This window comes from Podospora pseudopauciseta, chromosome 1, assembly GCF_035222475.1.
Source record: "Podospora pseudopauciseta strain CBS 411.78 chromosome 1, whole genome shotgun sequence".
NCBI classification, from domain to species: domain Eukaryota; kingdom Fungi; phylum Ascomycota; class Sordariomycetes; order Sordariales; family Podosporaceae; genus Podospora; species Podospora pseudopauciseta.
The window spans coordinates 2,483,167-2,502,518 of record NC_085892.1 but is presented as its reverse complement, the minus strand read 5'-3'; the positions used below and the strand labels follow the sequence as shown (position 1 = coordinate 2,502,518).

The following is a 19,352-nucleotide window of genomic DNA, read 5'->3' as shown; positions in this document are numbered from 1 at the left end:
TGAGCTCATACCCATTCGGCTTTACCCCCCGACACCCCCTTCCCCCTTCCCTCCCCAACAACCTCAACAACAACCACCTCCCCACCCCCTTCCAAAACCACAACCTCTCCGCTCCCCCCATCGACCTCCATCCCCCTCTCCAGCCCCTCTAGGAAATGATAATTCCTCCCCCTCTTCATCCTTGGCCTTCTCTCACCCTCCCCACCCAACCAAGTTAAATCCACCCTCACCACCTTCCCGGTGCTTCCCCTTTTTCTCGCTCTTTTACATTCAGTCACATTCTCCAAAAAGATATCCAGCCCCCCAGCCGTAAAAACAGGCGGCAGTATTCCCTCGTCCATCCAAATACCAGTGGTTTTCCCCCTTTGGAGCAAGACTTTTCCTTTTTGCTCAGACGACTCCACCCTTTTACCCTCGCTCCCTCGCCAGTTTTTGGCTTTGGTGGGCAGAGAAGGGGTTACTTCTACTAGCTCTGACGAAGTTCGGCTCGTTTGTCGTGTTGGTTTTTGGTTTTCCAACAGGTCGGGAGATTGTTGGTCGAGGAGCGAGAGGTTGGCGAGGGTTGGTTTTGGGGGGGTTTTTACGGGGATGGGCGTGTCTTGTTTTACTGGCAGTTTTGGTCTCGGCGGTGAGGCTTGGTTTCTGTTGGATATGTAGGCTGGCTTCTTGATGCCCGTGGTCTGCTGGGATGAATCTGGCTTCATGATGGGACTTGAGAGCTGGTCGAGCGGTTCTGGAATATCGTTTGGTAACGCGAAGGGCTTTCCAGTTGGTGTGGGTGGAGTTCTGATAGCAATTGGGACGAGGTTTACTGGCGCTGGGGGGGATTCTGAAGGGGTTGGAGGCGATGGAAGATCTTCTGGAGATGGCGCTACAAGAGTTGGGCTGAACACAGGTGTTGAAGATGACTCGGAGGTTGTTGAAGTTGGTTCAATAGTAGGCTGTTGATCAGTGATTCTCTCATCTCGACGTTCCATGCGTGGGGTGCTTGTTTTGACTATGTGAGGCTTGGACAGTTGTGTAGTTGCAGGCGATAGCTCTTGTGGTTGCTCTTGCGATTGCTCTGGCTGTCGTTGCTCTGATTGTGGTCGCTCGGGTAATCGACGCTGAGGTGGCTCGTGTAGTCTCTGGGGTGGTCGCGGAGGCTTCTGCACCTGACCGGCCTGTGGAGGCTTTGCCACGGGGAGTGATATGCCTTCCAGCGACGACATAAGGGTCGTGAATGGAAAGATGGTGCTCTCATTCTGATTGAGATCCAATACCCGTTCTCGATCGCCAACATCCTTGAACTCCTGAACAACATCCCTGATCTTGTTCTGCAAAGCTTTGTCAAGCTGAGCATGTGCGTCGCTAAGGGAAGATATAGGCGGGACCCTCCAGCCAGTATACAATCTTCCATGGCTCTTGGGCACATAGTACATCCCGTGAACTTGAATGAACAGGTTGCACATATAGCATGCGTCCTTGTTTGAGCATATTACCCGGGGCTTGCGCGCCACTGGATGAAGCCCATAGTAGGCCACTATCTGCACTTCCGCATGGACTTTTGACTCAGCCAGTATCTTCCTGGTTGCCTTCCCAAACACTGCGTTGGCCGTTGTCGGATCCGTCTTGACCTTTTGGCAGATTTTGTTGATATTGAGAGGCAATGGAGCGCCGGGATGGCAACGTGAGAGGCATTCTGATAGTCGATGGATGGTCTCAGAGTTTGGAACTCTCAAAAATGCTTCCTCGTTTAATTTGATCGTTGTGACTTCCGTGTGGTCAAAAAGTATACTCCTCTTCGCCAGCTGGACTAGAAAGTGCGAACTCTCGTAGTACCGGGCAATCTTTCCAAGTCGAGTGACAAACCCAGTTTTCATCAATGGGTCGATATTCAGTGCTGAGAATAGCTTGTCAAACTTGATGCTTGCTATAAGCTGGGACGACGTGTAAGTGACCCGTTTGAAACAGGCTGTTAGAGCTGCTACTTTGCAAGTCTTGAGCTGTTCGAGGTGAGTGAGTAGCTCCCCAGCCAGTTTAATAAATCTGCAAGCTTCTGCCTCCACCTTCTTGGTGTATTTGTATTGGCTGACAGCATTTATGATTTGCTGAATGGGTGAACCGAAAAAGGACTTGTCCTTTGCGGCCTTCTTGATTCCAGCCCGCTGAACTCCGAGACGAGATAGCAGCCGTGGTTGGGACATATCCAGTATCGCCGTCAAAGTCTGATCGTGGGTGTGATCGTCTGAGTCTGTGTGTTTGGGGGCTAGACACTTCAGCACCCTTTGCAACCCATCTTGGATCCTTTCCAACACATCAGCTCCGCCGCCGGCATGGTCTTTGTTGATGGCCACTCTGACACATATCCCGTTTCCATTTCCCAACTCTTCCACAGAGGCTGCCACCACATGGCTGGGGTCGTCGGAGATACCAGAGAGGAAAGCCAAAGTGCTTGCCAGACTGACTTCGGTTTCGAACGGCAAAACTCGCGAAGAGTCAGGTTGGGACTTTAGGAATGGTGGCTTGTTCACCAGCGGAGAGTATGAGGGAGGGCTCAGAATGGAGAGAAGTGATATATCTTCAGCACAGGCAAGCTCTCGCTGGCGCTGCTTCTTGGAGAGCATGATGACTCATCAGGGCCAAAGACCGAGATGGACTAGATGCTCAAAGGACAGAACACAAATAGTCCTCGACGTAGATACGAGAAAACATCAGAATGGATGAGGTGAAGAACATGCGGGGAGGATTTGAAGAATCGAGGAATTGTCTTCTGCACATTCCGCTACTGACAGCTTTGTTGAGTCACAGAGAGTCCTCTAGATGGTAGGGGGAGGGGTAGATGCAGTGAGGCCTACAACTTCAAAGCTTTGTTGTGGTTACACAGAGTAAAAATGTGTGTGTGTGTGGGGGGGGGCGTCTTTGTATTGGGGCCCATCACCTCCAAACTCTCGCGCGGGTTCTAGAAGCTATGCTCAACCAAGGAAAGTACATATCGGCAGACGGTATTCTATTGATCGGATCAGATCTCTGGTCATAACATGGTTGCTTTGGGGGTACTCACTGTCCAACGTCCAATATCTCCTTCTAACACCTTCCCATTCGCCTTGACCCTCCTCAGCCAGTCGGGACATGTCAACATCAATCACTTTCCACTCGACATCAAGCCCAGCATCGGCAAGATGAAGCTCTGAGACCTTGGTATAGACGTCGTAGCAAATCATCCGATCCGCGCCAAGGCCGTTGAAGAAACCAAAGATGCCATTGCTGTCCAGCAGGCCGGGGATAAGTTCAGTAAAAAACATGCGTAGTTGCGAATAATCTTCACCAAATGTGTCGAAGTAAATGGCATCGTACACATTGCCTTCTTGCAAAAGCTTGACGCACACCTCTTGCCACTTTCCTTGGTGAATCTTGTAGGCGCCAGGCTCAGGGGCGCTTGCCTCCCAGCTTGGGCCAAACTTGGAGTCGGGGCTAGAAATGTGTTCAAGGACTCCGGGATGGGCCTCAACAATGTGATGCTTTGCTGGCTTAGTCTCAGCGAACATTGTGTCAATGATGCCCATACCAAAGCCGATATTGAGGATCCTCTTCCCTGGTTCCTTGCTCGGCAGCAGAGCATCAACGCTCTGGCGCATGATATCTGTTTCCCAGGCCATCATCACTCCATTACCCTCGTCGTCTACCAACTTCCCGTCAGAGTATGTCAGCTTCGACCTCAGATATTGCTCCGAGTTGACATCGACCGCGTCGTCTTGTGGTGGGACAAATCCTTGTGACGCTTCCTCCGCAGCTCCGTTTGTTGGTACATTGATCAGTTCAGGGGCCTCCTCTCCATCCTCACCCACAACCACCATCTCCGACTCGCCAGCCTCCTGATGAGCATCCTCCTCGTCCTCTTCCTCGTCGTCACTTTCCAGCTCCTCGTACCCCTCCAGCACCCCGAAAAGCATCTCAGCTCTTACACCAGCGTCAACACAGAGGTTGTACAGCTCAGTCCGGCCTAGACGATGGGCGACGCAACCAGGAGTCTCATTGCGATCGTCGACATCGTTCCAGATGCCTCCCCAAAGCAAGAGCTCTTGAACTGTCTCTCTCGCAGCCGCCAAATCGGCCTCATCGTCGTCTTCGGAAGGGGGACCGCACGATCGGATGGCGGCGTGCAGCGGCGTCTCCCCGGTCAGGGGGTCTTGGCCCCTGGCGGCCTCGGGGGTGTCGAGGAGCTTTTTCACAGTTGCAACATCGTGCGCCCAAGCCGCGGTAAGAACTTTTTGTATCTCGGGTGGGCAGGCCTCAGAGATGCGGGCCGAGATGGCATCCCGCTCGGAGTCGAGGAGGATCATGATGGTCTAACTGAACTGGCCGTCGCTTGGTAGTCGTTCAGTCAGGAAACGAAACCAATCTCTTGCTGCGATCAGGTTCTGGTTTGGAAGTCGACTTCGTACTTTGTGGCACTATCCAGGCCTAGGACAGCCTGTGCGATTTAGCGGTTGCCCCTCCCCCTCATCGACAATTTTTTGCGGGTCTGTGGCTGTTATCGTTATCTTTTATCGCGACAGGTGGGACAGGTACAGGGGCTTGCACTTAGGACTCGGGGTCATTCTGATGGAATTTGGCCGTTCTACAAAGTTCAGGTTGATTGGCACCTCAAGGACTTTACACAGTAGGTATCAAGATAAATGATAGCCCTTAATCCCTTTTCATTCTTGAGAACGAAAGCCACCTGTTGAACGTTGAAGACGGCAAAGGGCCCAGGCCCAACCTAGCGTTGTTCTTCACCAAAACGTCATTCCGATGCAAGCTCAGGACGAGCTAAGATCCACCGAATCCCGGTCGGGCGCCAAGAGAAAGCCAAGTCGAGCCATTCGCCAATGGCAACCAATGTTGGTGAAACGTGTGTCGGTGATGGCACAAGTTGCTGTGCCTGGGCCATCGTGGCTTCCGCTGGTTACAGAAGCCCCTGTTGGTCTGGCACCACTTGCTGCGCCAGCCTCTGGACTGGCTTTTCTGCTTCTTTGTGTTTTCATCTCTTCAAAGTTTGAATAGCTTCACCACGAGAAAGAGACGAAACAAAAACACTCCAGGTCCCGAGCCAAACAGCCCACTGCGCTTAGCTGGGCTCCTGATCCGCAACAGTGGAGCTCGCATCCCAGGATACCGCTGAGAGAAGAGAGAAACCTTGCGTTGCACTTCAGTTTCGGTGGCAACTGGCAACTCTACAGCAACTGTTGCTTGGCTACTGTTAATTATATGGGCAGCCGTTAGAACCTGCCCCGCCGGTCCATGCTGATTATCCACGATCTCAAGACTCGACAAATCACTAAACAATACGCCCGAAACCGCAAGCTCAGCAAATCCAATTGCCGCGTCCGTCCCGGCGTTGTCGTCATGAAGTTCGGCGAACAGCTCCGATCGAGCGCCATCCGCGAATACCAATGGTACTACATCGATTATGACGGGCTCAAGGCCGACCTCAAGCATCCCTCTGGCTCTGTGCAGCCCGTCGGTGACAACAGCACAAAGCCCAGCAACAGGCAGCAATCGCGCCGCGAATGGACAGAAGACGATGAAAGCCGCTTCATCAGCAAGCTCGAGGCCGAGCTCGAAAAAGTGCACACAAAACAGCAGGTCAAGGCGATGGAGATCTCGCGTCGTATCGCCGTCAGCGAGCGCGAGGTCCGCGATGTGGTTAACCGCCTCAACGAGCGCGGATTGAGCCAAGATGGGCCCAGCGAGGAGGAGTTCATGCTTCTCGAGGAGGACCTGAGCGACATCATTGCCGACGTCCACGATCTCGCCAAGTTCGTGCAGCTCAATTACACGGGATTCTACAAGATCATCAAGAAGCATGACAAAATGACTGGATGGCACCTCAAGCCCGTCTTCGAAACCCGCCTCAAGGCGAAACCATTCTACAAAGAAAACTATGATGCCTCGGTTGTCGAGTTGTCCAAGCTGTACGACTTGGTTCGAACAAGAGGAAACCCCGTAAAGGGTGACAGCGCAGCCGGCGGAAGCCAGGCCAGTTTCATTCGCAACACGACCAAATACTGGGTGCACCCCGACAATGTCACAGAACTCAAATTGATCATTCTAAAGCACTTGCCTGTTCTTGTTTTCAATGCCAGCAAAGAGTTCGAAGCCGCCGATTCAGCCATCACATCCATCTACTATGACAACCCCGACACGTGGGAGCTATACGAGGGTCGTCTGAAGAAGACAGAAGGAGCCGAGGCGATTCGATTACGTTGGTATGGCGGTATGCAGAACGAGACCATCTTCGTTGAGCGCAAAACACACAGAGAAGACTGGACGGGTGAAAAATCAGTCAAGGCCCGTTTCGCCATCAAAGAGAAGAATGTCAATGCCTACATGCGTGGCGAGCTGCTCCCTGCCGCTATTTTCGAAAAGGCTCGCAAGGAAGGCAAGAAGTCGGAAAAGGCCATTGCCGAAGACGAAAGATTAGCCAAGGAGATACAGTGGTCGGTCCTGAAGAAGGGCTACAAGCCAGTCTGCCGATCCTTCTACCACCGTACCGCCTTCCAGCTGCCTGCCGACGCCCGAGTCCGTATCTCGCTTGATACCGAGCTTACCATGATCAGAGAGGACAACTTGGATGGTGTCACGCGCTCCGGTGATAACTGGAGACGCATGGACATTGGTATTGACTACCCATTTTCACAGCTCCCACCCGGAGATATCGTGCGGTTTCCCTATGCAGTCCTCGAGGTCAAGCTTCAAACACAGCACGGCCAAGAACCCCCCGATTGGGTACGACAGCTGATTTCCAGCCACTTGGTCGAAGCCGTACCCAAGTTCTCCAAGTTTATCCACGGCACTGCCACCCTGTTCCCTGACAGGATACACCTGCTGCCATACTGGATGCCCCAGATGGATGTCGACATTCGGAAGCCAGCAAGCCATGACTTTGGCATCAAAAGAACAGAGCACTCGGCCACGACATCGACGTCAGATGACGAGGACGAGGAGGACTCTGATGACGAGGGTGGAGTATTGGGAGCCCAAAACGGGGAATCTATCAGACAGGGTGCTGCCGCTCGGAACGGCAGGGCCCTTCTGGCAGCATCTGATGTGGAAGACCAAACTGTCGACCGTCCTACCAATGATGACGTCTATCTTTATGACTCCGATGACGAGGATGATGAAGACAGACTAGCGGAGGCGAGAAGGGTTGGTGGGTGGACATATTACCAGACTCTGGCTTCCACCACAGCACACACTGTCGGCCATGCAGTGTGGACTGGTCTGAAAGCTATTGTCCCACGCCCTCGGGCAACTACCGTACCTCGCAACGCAAGACTGGAGTCGCTTTTGGGTACCGGCGAGATTCAACAAAAGAGATTCAAGGCGCCCAAGGGGAAGAAGATCTATGTGCCCGTTCGCGTAGAACCCAAGGTGTACTTTGCGGCCGAGAGAACGTTCCTGGGTTGGGTATGTTGCCTCTCTTCTACTCCCTGACAGTAACGATTTGCTAACAATCAGCAGCTTGAATACTCGATTTACATTGGCACCATCGCCGTGACCTTGCTCAACTTCAGTACCAAGCGCGGCGACAAGGCCTCATTCATCGCTGCCGGTGCCTTTACGTTCCTGGCAGTAATGTCGCTCTGCTACGCCGTGGTCACCTATCTCTATCGCAGCAAAGCCATCCGTACCCGCCAGGCGGCGAAATACTACGACAAGGTGGGGCCTACGGTGCTATGCGCTGCTTTGTTTGTTGCGGTTGCGTTGAATTTCGGATACGAAGGGACAAGTAGGTCAATGTGGTGATCTCATATCAGATAGGGTGCAATTTGGTTATGGAATGTGGGAGGGTGTTCTTGTACAACAAGTCAGAACTGTTTTTGTCAGCGAGCATAGGAGAGCGATGCATACTTTTTGCGATTCAATGGTATAGAATGTAGCCAGCAAAACACAGCACAGCATGACACATTCAAGACTTGTCACAACTGAGTCGGCGATGAGACGTTGAATAACATGGTCACCGAGGGAGTCCCTGCTCCACCGGCCAGCATCGGGGATCAACGGATGTGACTCGGGCGGGAGGTTCGGCCTCCACTTTCGGAGCCCCTCTTTTTTGCTCTTGTGTTGTACTGTAGCTCTCGGGGAATAGAGATGATTTTTCATTGGTGAAGTTGGTTTCACCATCGAACGAGAAGAGGGAAAGGGAGGTTTCGGGGCTGAAGTCGGCGCGGGATTTTGAGCCATCGTATCAAAGAATGTGGGCAGGATACTCCGCCAAGTTGTAGACAACAAAAACCGCCATCCCCGATGTCGTGCTTTGTGACTAACCCGTTCTCGAGCCGTTGCGGCGGTTCCAGCCCCTTGGGCCAGGGTCGTCTGCCGAATCTGGGGTGTTTTATAGGGTGTATGCGAAGTCGGACATGACTTATAAATTTAGAGATGTCTTGAATTCCATCTCATCTTTGAAGTTTCACTGGTGACTGTTGCTCTTTTCGGCATATGGTGCGAGAATAAGCACATTCCATAATCGCTCACACTCACTTGTAATCTCACTCTCGCTTACACCTGAGCGAGTCTCACGCCAGAAGAGAAAGTCAAATTATCTTAAGTCAGTAAAATGCCCGTCAAAGTCATCACCACAGAACTCGGGCACTCTCTCCCACCAGAGCAGCCTCACAACATCACCTTTCACATTCCCGGCTGGGAGACAGCCAAAGCCCTCCGCAGAGGTGACCCAAACCTCTTGTCTAAACTCAGCTCCATCTACCCCCGTTTCGGCCCATGGTGTGAAGTGCGCCAGGTAAGCGTTCCCCTTTCCCCTTGTTCACTCACCCATATTCTAACTTCACCACCAGCTCTCGACCGCCCTCCACAAAGCCCTCTCCCTCCCAGAAACCTACGGCCTCATCATCTTCGTCCACCCCGACTCCTTCACCACCGCCCAACGCTACTCCTCCGACGGCAAATGGCGCAAACCGGAGCACCTCGTCCCCCCATCCGATCTCTGGTTCCGCGTAGTCGAAATCCCCATTTCTTCTGAGGACAAAGTCAGGCTGTATATCACCGCCTTCCCCCAAAAGCACGCCCCGGGGGTAGTAGGCACATGGCAAAACTACGGCTGCGGCATCTCCTCCCGTCTAGCCGCCGCCTGCCTTGCCCACCTTGACTCCCTTACCATCCTCCCATTTACCGCCACCGGCGCGGACGATGTCTCCCTCCCCAACATCCCCGAACCAACCTATCTCCCCCTGACCGAAGCCCACACCGGCCTCAAGTCTCGCATCGTCGAGCTAGCTCAACGCTCTCCGCTCGACAAGGAGACAGCGAATTTGTTGTCACCGGAGAATGTCTTCCTTTACCCTACTGGCATGGCCGCCGTGTGGAGATTGCACAACGCGCTTATTACCCTTCGTCCAGAAGGGGAGATTGTCGTTTTGGGAAGTGTGTTCCACAACAGCTACCACCTCTTCGAGGAGTCACCCAACGGGATGAAGCACTTTGGGAGCTGTGACGCAAAGTCGAATCTGTTTGACGAATTGGAAAAGTATCTGGAGGGGGAGAAACAAAAAGGGGGGAGGCCGGCGTATTGCTTTGCCGAGTTCCCTTCTAATCCGATTCTGGTCTCGGTTGATTTGGTTCGATTGAGGAAATTGGTACGTTGTCCAGACAGATCCAACCCCCATTTTCTTGTGGGTAGAAACACTGAGCTGACAAAATATGTGCTAGGCCGATAAATACGACTTCCCTATCATCATAGACGACACAATCGGCTCCTTCGCCAACATCGACGTCCTCCCCGTCGCCGACGTCATCGTAACCTCCATAACCAAGTCCCTCTCCGGATACGCCAACGTACGTCTCCCCCTTTTCCACCATCCCTATCCCCCTTTACTAACATCTTCCACAGTGCATGGGCGGCTCCCTCCTCCTCCCCCCGTCCACCCCCCTCTCCCCCTCCCTCTCCCCCCTCCTCACAACCACCTTCCGCAACGAGTACTTCCACCCCGACGCCTCCCTCCTCCTCTCCAACTCCCAATCCTACCTCGCCCGTTCAGCAACCCTAAACTCCAACGCCCTATCCCTAGCCACCTACCTCAACTCGGAAGCCCAGGACCCCTCCTCCCCCGTAAAAGCAGTTTTCTATCCCCCCTTCCTAGACACAAAGCCCAACTACGACGCCGTAATGCGCGCGCCAACTCCCGAGTTCCCAAACCCGGGGTACGGCTGCCTTTTGGCCGTCGATTTCGAATCCCTCGACCTGGCAAAGACATTTTACGATAACCTGTCTGTATACCAGGGTCCTCACCTCGGTGCCCACCTCACTCTTGCCTTCCCCTTCAACGACGCAATCTGGGGCGTTGAGCCAGAGGCGGCGGAGTACCTCAAGACTTTTGGGGCGAACCCAGAGCAGGTCCGGGTATCGGTTGGGTTGGAGAGTGAGGAGGAGCTGATCGATACCTTCAAATACGCCGTGGAAAAGGCAAAGGGGAAAAAAAAGAGGCTAACAAGTCAAAACTGACAACAGCAGATACAATGACAAAATGAAGGCCCTTAATTCAACGTTCTAAGCTACTATAATCTGTGATCAACGGAACTGAAACCATCTGCTACTCTTGAACTTCGTAATCCGTATGCTCTGCAATCCTATACCCAATCTCAACAAACACTCCAAAACACACCCGCTTAGTGGAAGTTCTCCGGGTGCAAAATTCCATGCATATTCCCCTTTTTCACCCTCTCCAGTGTCAAAGCCGCAATCAATGCAGCGCCTACGCCGCTTCCATCCTCGGCGGCCAAGATCTCGATGGGGTCGTCATCGTTGGGATCCGCCTTTGCGGGCCAGTCGAGAATCTCACGAAGGGCAGCCGCACCGCGCTTCTTGAAGTGAGGGTACTTGTTGAATACCGACCCGTCAGCGCCGACGTGGCATTCCTTGTAGCCCTTCTTTTTGCTGATGGCAGCAACGCCGCAGGCTGAGAGACGGGCGGCACGGGTGCCAATCAGCTCCGCAGCACGGCGGATAAGCTCGAGCTCTGAGGGATTGGGATCGATGCCGAGTTGGTTCTGGAAGAGCTCGCGGGTCTCGGACAGGTTCTCGAACGGGTCACTGTACTCTGGTTAGCATTCAACATCAATCAACTTCTGTAAATAAACATACTCCTCAATGGCCGACAGGAATGACGAGTCAAGGGTGTACGGCCTCCGTAACTTCCCGATATCCTGTCCGGCAAAGATGTTGACATTATGGTTGTCATGCAGGTCTATCATGATCAAGCGGAAGATCTCTCCCAGGTATAACCCTGCAATCATCTTCTCAAATGCCTGTTGACCGGGGCGAGGTGAATCCGTATCAATGGATTCATCGTAGGGAGTGCGAGGGAGCACCTTATGCTCATTGTCGAAAGCTCCCCACTCGCAGTTGATAGCCATGGGGGTATCGGGTGGGAGGTTAAGGTGCGCAAGCTTAGGGATAGAACCACAGTCCTCCATGTAAGCGGCATTGCAACCGGTGCCAAAGATACAACCAATCTTCATCTTAGTGTCGGTGTACGCAGAGGCAATGAGGGTGCCGGTGGTATCGTTGATAAGAGCAGTCAGCTTGATTGGCACGCCCTGTGGATGGTCAGCATATCATCGCTCATCCCTTAGCCTCCTAGACATACCCGCTCTTGAAGGGCCTTCTCAAACATGGGAACAACATTGCGGCCCTCAACACCATCGATATCGAAGCCCTTGGTCCACCGCTGAAGGATGCCCTCATCGATGTAATTTTGAGTGGCAGGGTAGGAGAAGGTGAAGCCTAGAGGAATCTTGTCGAGCTTGGCGACATCGCCGTGGTGAGTCTGGATGAACTGCAACAAGCACTCGGCAATGTATTCCCACAGATCTTCAGCCACACCTGTCTTGAGCTCCTCGGGCATGCGGTACTTTGACTGGATAATGTCGAATTCTGACTTTTGCTCCGTCAAAGTGATCTGGCAGACACGCAGGTTGGTGCCGCCCATGTCAAGGGCCAGGTAAGTACCGGTCTCATAGCCAGTGGGAAAGGACATGACCCATGTTGGGTTCATGGGCTTTGACGCATTAGCCGTGAGTAACACCCAACATTGGCTCAAGATAAACTTACGATGGTCCCGCCCTCCTTGCTGAGACCCTTTTCGAGTTCATTGACAAAGTGGTCGGTAATCTGTTTGAGCTTTGCCGTATCAACCGTGAACAGCTCCTCAAGGCGCTTAATCTCCTTGAGCAGGTCCTTGGGGACTTCGACAAACGAGCCTGATGACATGGTCAGTTAAGAAGCAAGGGACAAGAGCGCACAGGCCTTGCCCTGTCGGCTGGACTGAGAACTGTTGCTGGAGAAAATAGAGTGGTGTCGGTAGGCGTGGCTCTTTGACAGAGGAATTGGGTGGTGTTGGTTGACGTTGTCGGGATTGACCAGGGATCTCATGCCGAAGAAAGACATGGCTCAGGTACTTATTTGTAGGGCAAGGTAGGAGGCTGGGTACCTAATGCAGGCCAGAGTAGGGATCGAATATAGCGATTCGCAAAAAGGGTACTTTAGGAAGAAATATGCCAAGGCAGAGCAAGGTGGAGAAATGCTGGGAAGCCTGATCGGATAGGTTGGTGGTGTGTTGGTGACTGAGCAAGCAGAAAACCAGAAGAGTGAGTGATGTCACATCATCCAAGATTATCGCGGACGGTACACAGATAGGGTCTTCACTCCAACGTGACTTCCGCTTCGCCTCTTCCCGGATGATACACACGCGACACGGCACCAAAACCACACAAGGCGCTGGGGGGAAGAACCACTTGGCCCTTCCGAGTATTCAATCAGACGGATGGCAGGAGCAATTGTGCCTGACTGCATCTGGTATTCAACAAAAACAACAGGCAGCAATCAATAAAGCCGAGAGGGGTTATGTTGGGCATGGAAAGCTGTTGGAGATTCCCGAGCTGGGGTTTGGAGATTGCAATTAACTGTTTACGTACCAGTGCCTTTCCGGGAGGGAGGACGCTTGGGACCAAGACCGACCATTTTGATGTTGTAATTGGAGTTTGGATAAGATATGAGGCTGGCACGGCTGGATAATCTTTGTCTTGCCAACAGTTGAAAAGGAGCTGACTGAGATTCGAGGCGGTGATGATGCTGGCGATGTCCCGCTGTCTCCGCTCTTGCCGTTTGCCAGGGGTCCCTCGAGCAGGGGTAAGCTACCCCGCGGTGACGGCCCAACAAGCACTGACCTCATAGGACCCCCACACCCCCCACTGCTTCCCTACTTCAGCCATTGATGGGTTAGGGTTGTTGACTAATTTGATATCTCAATTCATTTATTTTAGAGAATTACTATCCATCAAAATAGCTAGTCCCACATGCTATTAACAGCATCGATGTCCATCCTGTCAAAAGCTTCAGCCGACACCTCTGGAATTGGTCCTTCGACGTCATATTTCCATCCAACATACGGATCCTTGTCCCGGGATACCCGCATCATGGCCATGTACCGTTTGCGAATTTGAGCTTCCATATCGGCCTCAGCCAACTTCTTCACTTGCTGGGCCTCCAAGAGGTGGAACATGGCCCTCGCCAACGACATATGTGGCGGGGTTCGAGGGAGAAACCCAATGAGTTCTTGTTTCAAAAGTAAGTAGAAGGAAAGATGGCGGTTTGTAACACCCACCAATGAGTCTTGTAAGCTCAGCTGAAATGAGGGGGCAAAGAAACCAGCCCATGCCACTCCACGAGACCAGTGAGCTCGTATTTCACTCGTCCATCATCGGTTTCAACCCCTAGGACCATGATGTTCTGAGGCCTAATGTCGTTGAGGCAGAAAACAGCCTCTTGCCTCCTTTCGGCAAATTACTAGGGCATCCCAGTGGTATATATGATCGATGCACTTGCAACTTCCGCATATCATCATCGTTGATTCTGATCGAGTCCACATGTTTTGCCGTACATTCCAACACAATGCCGGCCGGATCAGACACAGGCTTCATGCTGTTAAATCGGTTTACGAAGATGTTCTTGGAATGGCTGATCAAAGCCGAATACTCGCAAGAGAAAGGCCATGAAAAAGGCCTCTGTTTCCAGGAATCCCGACAATGGGCTCCCGAAGGAAGCCTTGGCAGCCTTCGTAAGTTCTTCCTTACTGTGCTCGCCGAATGATTCCTGGACGGTGTTCTGGACTTTGTAGTCTGAGATCTTCAAAGATTGAAGTGAAAAGAGCACCTCGACCAGGTTCTTGACGACAGACTTGCGATTCCCATGGTCCATCTTTTCCCAGATGCTGTCCAAGGCAATTCCTTTGCCAAGTTCCATGACACAAAACTGGAACTTTCTTGCTTGGTCATTGGTTGCCTCACCGATTTTGATGGTTGCTGGAACAAGGTGTTTGATGCAAGATGCGGCTATTTTTTGCATAGCAGCAACCGTGTAAAAAGAGGGTGCCGGCTTGTCCAGAGCGCGGAGGCGCACAAAGCATGAATTCTGGCCATGGTCAAGCTTTTTTAGTACTAAGGCTTGATTATATGGGGAATCTTATAATGCTCGCCTTCTAGCGAGCAGTTGGCTGGAGTCAGTGAGCAAGCACATTCTCCAACCACAACATCACTCAAACTTGGGACAAGCCTCTAGCAAAGATGATTGATACTTCAGGATTGAGATGTGGTTTGGCTCATCGTACCCATGTTTACGTAGAAGCCTATAATGCAAAAGCCAAGTCGGCATACGCGTAACAACAACACAATTATTACGAAGAGGCCAGGGTGAAATACGCTCGGGAAGCGACTGGGCAAATTGACGCTGATGAATGGTGCTTGTTTCAACGCTAAGTCTTTCTGTTTGTGCTTTTGGTGTGACATATGTGTCTTGTAACTTCTCGTTTCACTCCTCAACCTCTGATCTCCCACTATCTTTCACCTCACAATCAACCCAGCATATGGCCGAGTTTCGGGTCACCAGAACACCATTAAAAGGCCATATTACCCAGTTCAATGAGACCACCATGAACACTATGATGCCACATGATAAATACCGTAATCACACCTTCACATTTACCAATGATGCCACGTCAATGGAGCGCAAAAGCCGGCTTGAAAAGATTCGAGAAGTTGTATATAAGAAAATGCAACGCACCGAGTCTCTCTACCTAACAATGTTTCTGTCATCGACATTTCCATTAACCATCACTCGACAGCTCTCACCCACAAACTACAACCAACACTACGTACATAAAAACACACAATTCTTACGACCAACAAGCTTTCTTAGACACAATGCCGGGAGTCCCGAGACATAACGTCTGCGAGATGTGTGGTGCCACCATCAAGGACGGCCATGATTGCGGCGTAGTCACCGGCAGTAGCTCAGAGGGAGAGGAGTCTGGAGGAACGAAGAAGTAACAAGTGGACTTGAAGTTGTTTTATACGGCAACAGTCCTGATCAATATGAAGAATTTGGTCTGCCATGTTAGCTGCCCACGCACTTGGGCAATTTTGTCTTGCGTTACACGGCCTTTAGGTTGGAAATAAGAAGACTTATTCATCCCACCTCACATCAACTTGAACCCTAAGCATAAATGTGGAATGATGCCTTGACCATCCTCGAGTTCACGAGTTGAAGTTGAAAGGGGTCCATGGCCCCACTCAGGAAGGCTGCCTGGGTGGGTCACTATTGGTGCGTGCTTATTGGCCGAAAGTTCTCACACCCTGAGCCTTTGCTTCCCTCACGCTCAAAACCACACCACTGGCACACGAATAACGCTCACACATGAAAATGATTTTATGACACCTATGAAGACGAATCACATTATCAACGGGTATTTCTTACATCATCATTATGTCTCAAACGGTATGTTGGCTTCAACCTACAAACTCTCGTGAGTCACTCACACACAACCCGAACCCCCTCACTAACTTTACATCTCAGAGCACCCCTCATCCTCGAACTCAACTACAACAGAGCTTTGTGCTCAGTCCCATCACCGCCCTCGAGATTTATCATGTCGAGTCCAACTCTTCATACCTCCTTGCAGGTGAAGACACCTGGCTCAGAATTTACGAGGTAGCCACCTCTCGCCTCGTCAGCCAACTCAGAGTTTTCAACTCACAGCCTATCCATGGAATTCATGCTTGGAAATCTGAGGATGGCACCCCAACAACAGAAGGAGGATTCTTGATTTGGGGTGGGCAATCTGTCATGGTTCTCCCACCGTCGTCAGTTGCATCCCTCATTCAAGGAACTGCCCCTACCGAGTTACCCACCGAGTTTCAAACGCCAGACTGGATCTACGATGGCATCCTCTTCTCTTGCAACGGCGAGACTCTGGGCGCGCTAGTCACCGCTCATAACGAAATTGTCACTCTAAAACTCAGTTCAGACGGAAACCTCCTCGAGCTAGGGCCTGTGGTGTCGCCATCGAGGCCCATCCTGTATTCTGCGAACCTCACGTTTCTGGGCGACAACATCATCCTCGTAGCAGGCGGCACAGTATTCGGGGAGATTATTGTCTGGAAATTCTACCTGGACTCTTGCAGGCCGTCTCAATGGGAGGTGCTATACGTGTTTGGTGGACACGAAGGGTCGATTTTCGGTGTTACTATATCACCAGAGCTCGAATTAAGCCCTGGGTCAAAGTTCAGGCTACTGGCAAGCTGCAGTGACGATAGGACGATAAGGATATGGGACATTACTAATCGACATCTCGTTGTCGGGGAAAATGGAATGGAAATAGATTCCAAAGCCCTTGGGGAAGCGAGAGAGACCGGTTTTGGTGGTAACTCGGAAGTGAAGGAGGAGAACAAAAACGACTCAACGAGATGTGTGGCAGTTGCCATGGGACATTTGTCAAGGATATGGCATGTCAAGTTTGGGGAATACACATCGAGATCAAATGGTCCCATTAATGTGTACTCATTCGGCGAGGATACTACAAGACAAAAATGGGAGTTGAGTCTTGACTTGACTGGGTCGGAAGGGCCAAAGGGGGCTTTGAAGCACCGCACGACTGACGGTTGCCATAACGGCAAGAATATTTGGTCCGCTGCTGTCTCTAATAGGGAGGGACGGGCTTCCATAATAGCCACTGGCGGAGCGGATGGAAAGATTGTTGTTTCTGGGGGTTTGTCAAATTCAGCCTCCGAGGGTGGCTTTGAGGATTTTGATCTCAATCTTTCTTTTGATGACGTTCTTGAACACATTCAAAAGAACCCAGAGACTTCCTTAATGAGCCTTCTGCCGAAAGGAGACCCCAGGCAAGCCTTTCAAAAGTACGCCTTCCTGTCGGATTCCAGGATGGTTTCAACCACATCTCCCGGGAGGATATTCATGGCTGATATCCAAGGTAAACCAAAATGGAGGGAGGTACAGCTGCCTGCTGAGGTTGTGGCTGATTTGAGGTCCTACAATGTTATGAAGACCGTGGCTGCGGACACAGTTGTTCTCGGCAGCGCAGCTGGAAATGTCTATGTCTTGCAAAGCGAAAAGCCAATCCGCTCTGTTGGACAATTGCCGGGAAAGATTCAGGATATTCTGCCGCTTGTGGCCGCCGATGCTCAGAACTGGCAGGCAGTCATCACGGTGCTGGGTGCCGACCGCGCTTATATTCTCAGTTTCAACGCTTCAACAAACGAACCAAGCTTTGGCGATGTTACCCTCTCTCTAAAGGAAAACTACATCCCTACAGCGGCAGCTCGAGTTGGTTCAGTTATTATGCTGGGGTCTCGCGTGGGTTTCGTCACCTCCTATCCCAACTCGGGAGACAAAACCGATGTCCTCTTCCCAGGGTGCTCCTACCGGGATCCCAAAACCAAAGACGCCATTACCGCCATTGTGCCTTTGCCTGGATGTTCCCGCGAGTTTCTTACCACATGTCGGGACGGAATATACCGCATGTACACCCTTAGGGCGGACAATCGTACCTTTAGTCTCCGGCATGAAATCTCACCGCCAATGGGCATGATCGAGGGTGCTTGGTTCACCACAGCCGAGAACCCGGAACTCATCCTCCATGGATTCAAAGGAAAACAGTTCATCTACTACAATGCTACAACATCCGCCGTCCTAGCATCCCTTGAATGCGGCGACGCCCACCGCTCCTTCGCCATTATCTCCGCCTTGACGAACCCCAACGCCCTTCGCCTGGTTTTCACTAAATCCTCTCATCTCCGCTTCTACTCACAATCCTCCACCTTCCTCAGAACCATCAAAGAAGGCGGTCATGGTAGAGAAATCCGTGCTGTAGCGTGCAGCTCCTCGTTCAAGTACATCGCCACAGCAGCAGAAGACACCGTGATCCGCATCTGGACACCCTCGCCAACCGGACAAGCTTTCAAGTGTCTTGCCACGCTAGAGAAGCACTCCTCCGGCATCCAGTCCCTCCAGTGGAAGGGTGACAGCACCCTCGTTAGCTGCGGCGGAAGCGAGGAGCTCTTCATATGGGACATCACCCGTCTCGAATCAGACTATGAGACCATCGCTGTTAAATGCGAAGCTGTCTGGAACTTCCAAAGCAAGGACAAAGACCTGCGGATCATGGCCTTTTCCTGGTCAACCAACTACATCGGGGAGTACCACAACGAGTTTGCGATTGCGCTTTCCAACTCCACCATCCAGACGTATGCCTATGGCGAAAGGACTCAGGAATTCGAGTTTGGCAGCGAGGCGAAATATACGGGCGCTTGTCCGACGCAGTTGCGATTCTTGTCTAATGGAGACATCCTGGTGGCGTCTACCGACGGCCACATCGCCATCTGGACACGTCCAGACCTGAACATAGACCCGGATGTTGGGCACGCGAATAACTCGCCGCTGGGGTTGAAGTTGTTGTTGAAGGTGCATCAGAGTAGTATCAAGTCTCTTGATGTAGTTGATCTGGAAGACTGTCACTATCTTATCTCCACGGGTGGAGACGATAACGCTCTTGTCATCACTGATTTGAGGGTGGAGGAGAATGATGTGAAGTATGTGGTGAGTGGGCGGTACAGGGTGTCTTCTGCTCACGGCGCGGCTGTGACGGGGTTGAAGATTGTGAGGGATGATACGGATATGATTGAGGTGGTGACGGTGAGCAATGACCAGAGGATCAAGCTTTGGAGAGCGGTACCAGGAGAGGGCGGACAGGGGATGAAGATATCACTGCAGGATAATAGGTACAGTGGGATAGCTGATGTGGGGGATGTGGAGGTTATCGAGTCAGGGAAGATGCTGGTGGGTGGTGTTGGCATGGAGGTTTGGGATTTTAACCCGTTCAAGTGGCTATGAAAGGACAGAGGAAAGAAAACAGAAAGGGGCTAGACAAAAGTTCATGTTGCACCATACATCAAAAAGATTTCTCGCAATTGATGACTCGCACAAACCAACCTCTTTGGCAGCTTTTTGAACGTAACCCAAA

At 51.8% G+C, this 19,352-nt stretch overlaps 6 protein-coding genes across 6 annotated transcripts; 3 read left to right on the top strand and 3 right to left on the bottom strand.

The window, feature by feature from the left end:
- Positions 1-5: 5 nt before the first annotated feature.
- On the bottom strand, positions 6-2,606 carry QC763_106800 (uncharacterized protein; the record flags this gene model as incomplete). Its single annotated transcript, XM_062907257.1, has 1 exon — positions 6-2,606. One exon carries the CDS (start codon positions 2,604-2,606, stop codon positions 6-8), a length of 2,601 nt encoding a protein of 866 aa, XP_062770188.1.
- A 348-nt stretch (positions 2,607-2,954) lies between these two features.
- Positions 2,955-4,545, bottom strand: RMT2 (Arginine N-methyltransferase 2; the record flags this gene model as incomplete). The annotated part of the gene is made up of 2 exons (XM_062907256.1): positions 3,044-4,545; positions 2,955-2,989 (listed from the first exon to the last, which is right to left on the bottom strand). Exons 1-2 carry the CDS (start codon positions 4,320-4,322, stop codon positions 2,955-2,957), a joined length of 1,314 nt encoding a protein of 437 aa, XP_062770187.1. The 5' UTR covers positions 4,323-4,545.
- VTC4 (vacuolar transporter chaperone) lies at positions 2,987-7,770 on the top strand (the record flags this gene model as incomplete). The annotated part of the gene is made up of 2 exons (XM_062907255.1): positions 2,987-7,431; positions 7,486-7,770. The coding sequence occupies exons 1-2, from the start codon at positions 5,263-5,265 to the stop codon at positions 7,768-7,770; spliced, it is 2,454 nt and encodes an 817-aa protein (XP_062770186.1). The 5' UTR covers positions 2,987-5,262.
- An 811-nt stretch (positions 7,771-8,581) lies between these two features.
- On the top strand, positions 8,582-11,007 carry QC763_106770 (uncharacterized protein; the record flags this gene model as incomplete). Its single annotated transcript, XM_062907254.1, has 4 exons — positions 8,582-8,764; positions 8,820-9,617; positions 9,691-9,816; positions 9,872-11,007. 4 exons carry the CDS (start codon positions 8,582-8,584, stop codon positions 10,481-10,483), a joined length of 1,719 nt encoding a protein of 572 aa, XP_062770185.1. The 3' UTR covers positions 10,484-11,007.
- On the bottom strand, positions 10,490-13,103 carry hxk1 (hexokinase). Its single transcript, XM_062907253.1, has 4 exons — positions 12,092-13,103; positions 11,628-12,038; positions 11,123-11,577; positions 10,490-11,071 (listed from the first exon to the last, which is right to left on the bottom strand). Exons 1-4 carry the CDS (start codon positions 12,248-12,250, stop codon positions 10,648-10,650), a joined length of 1,449 nt encoding a protein of 482 aa, XP_062770184.1. The 5' UTR covers positions 12,251-13,103; the 3' UTR covers positions 10,490-10,647.
- A 2,582-nt stretch (positions 13,104-15,685) lies between these two features.
- Positions 15,686-19,313, top strand: WDR6 (WD repeat-containing protein 6). Its single transcript, XM_062907252.1, has 2 exons — positions 15,686-15,811; positions 15,890-19,313. Exons 1-2 carry the CDS (start codon positions 15,800-15,802, stop codon positions 19,220-19,222), a joined length of 3,345 nt encoding a protein of 1,114 aa, XP_062770183.1. The 5' UTR covers positions 15,686-15,799; the 3' UTR covers positions 19,223-19,313.
- The last annotated feature ends 39 nt before the right edge of the window (positions 19,314-19,352 follow it).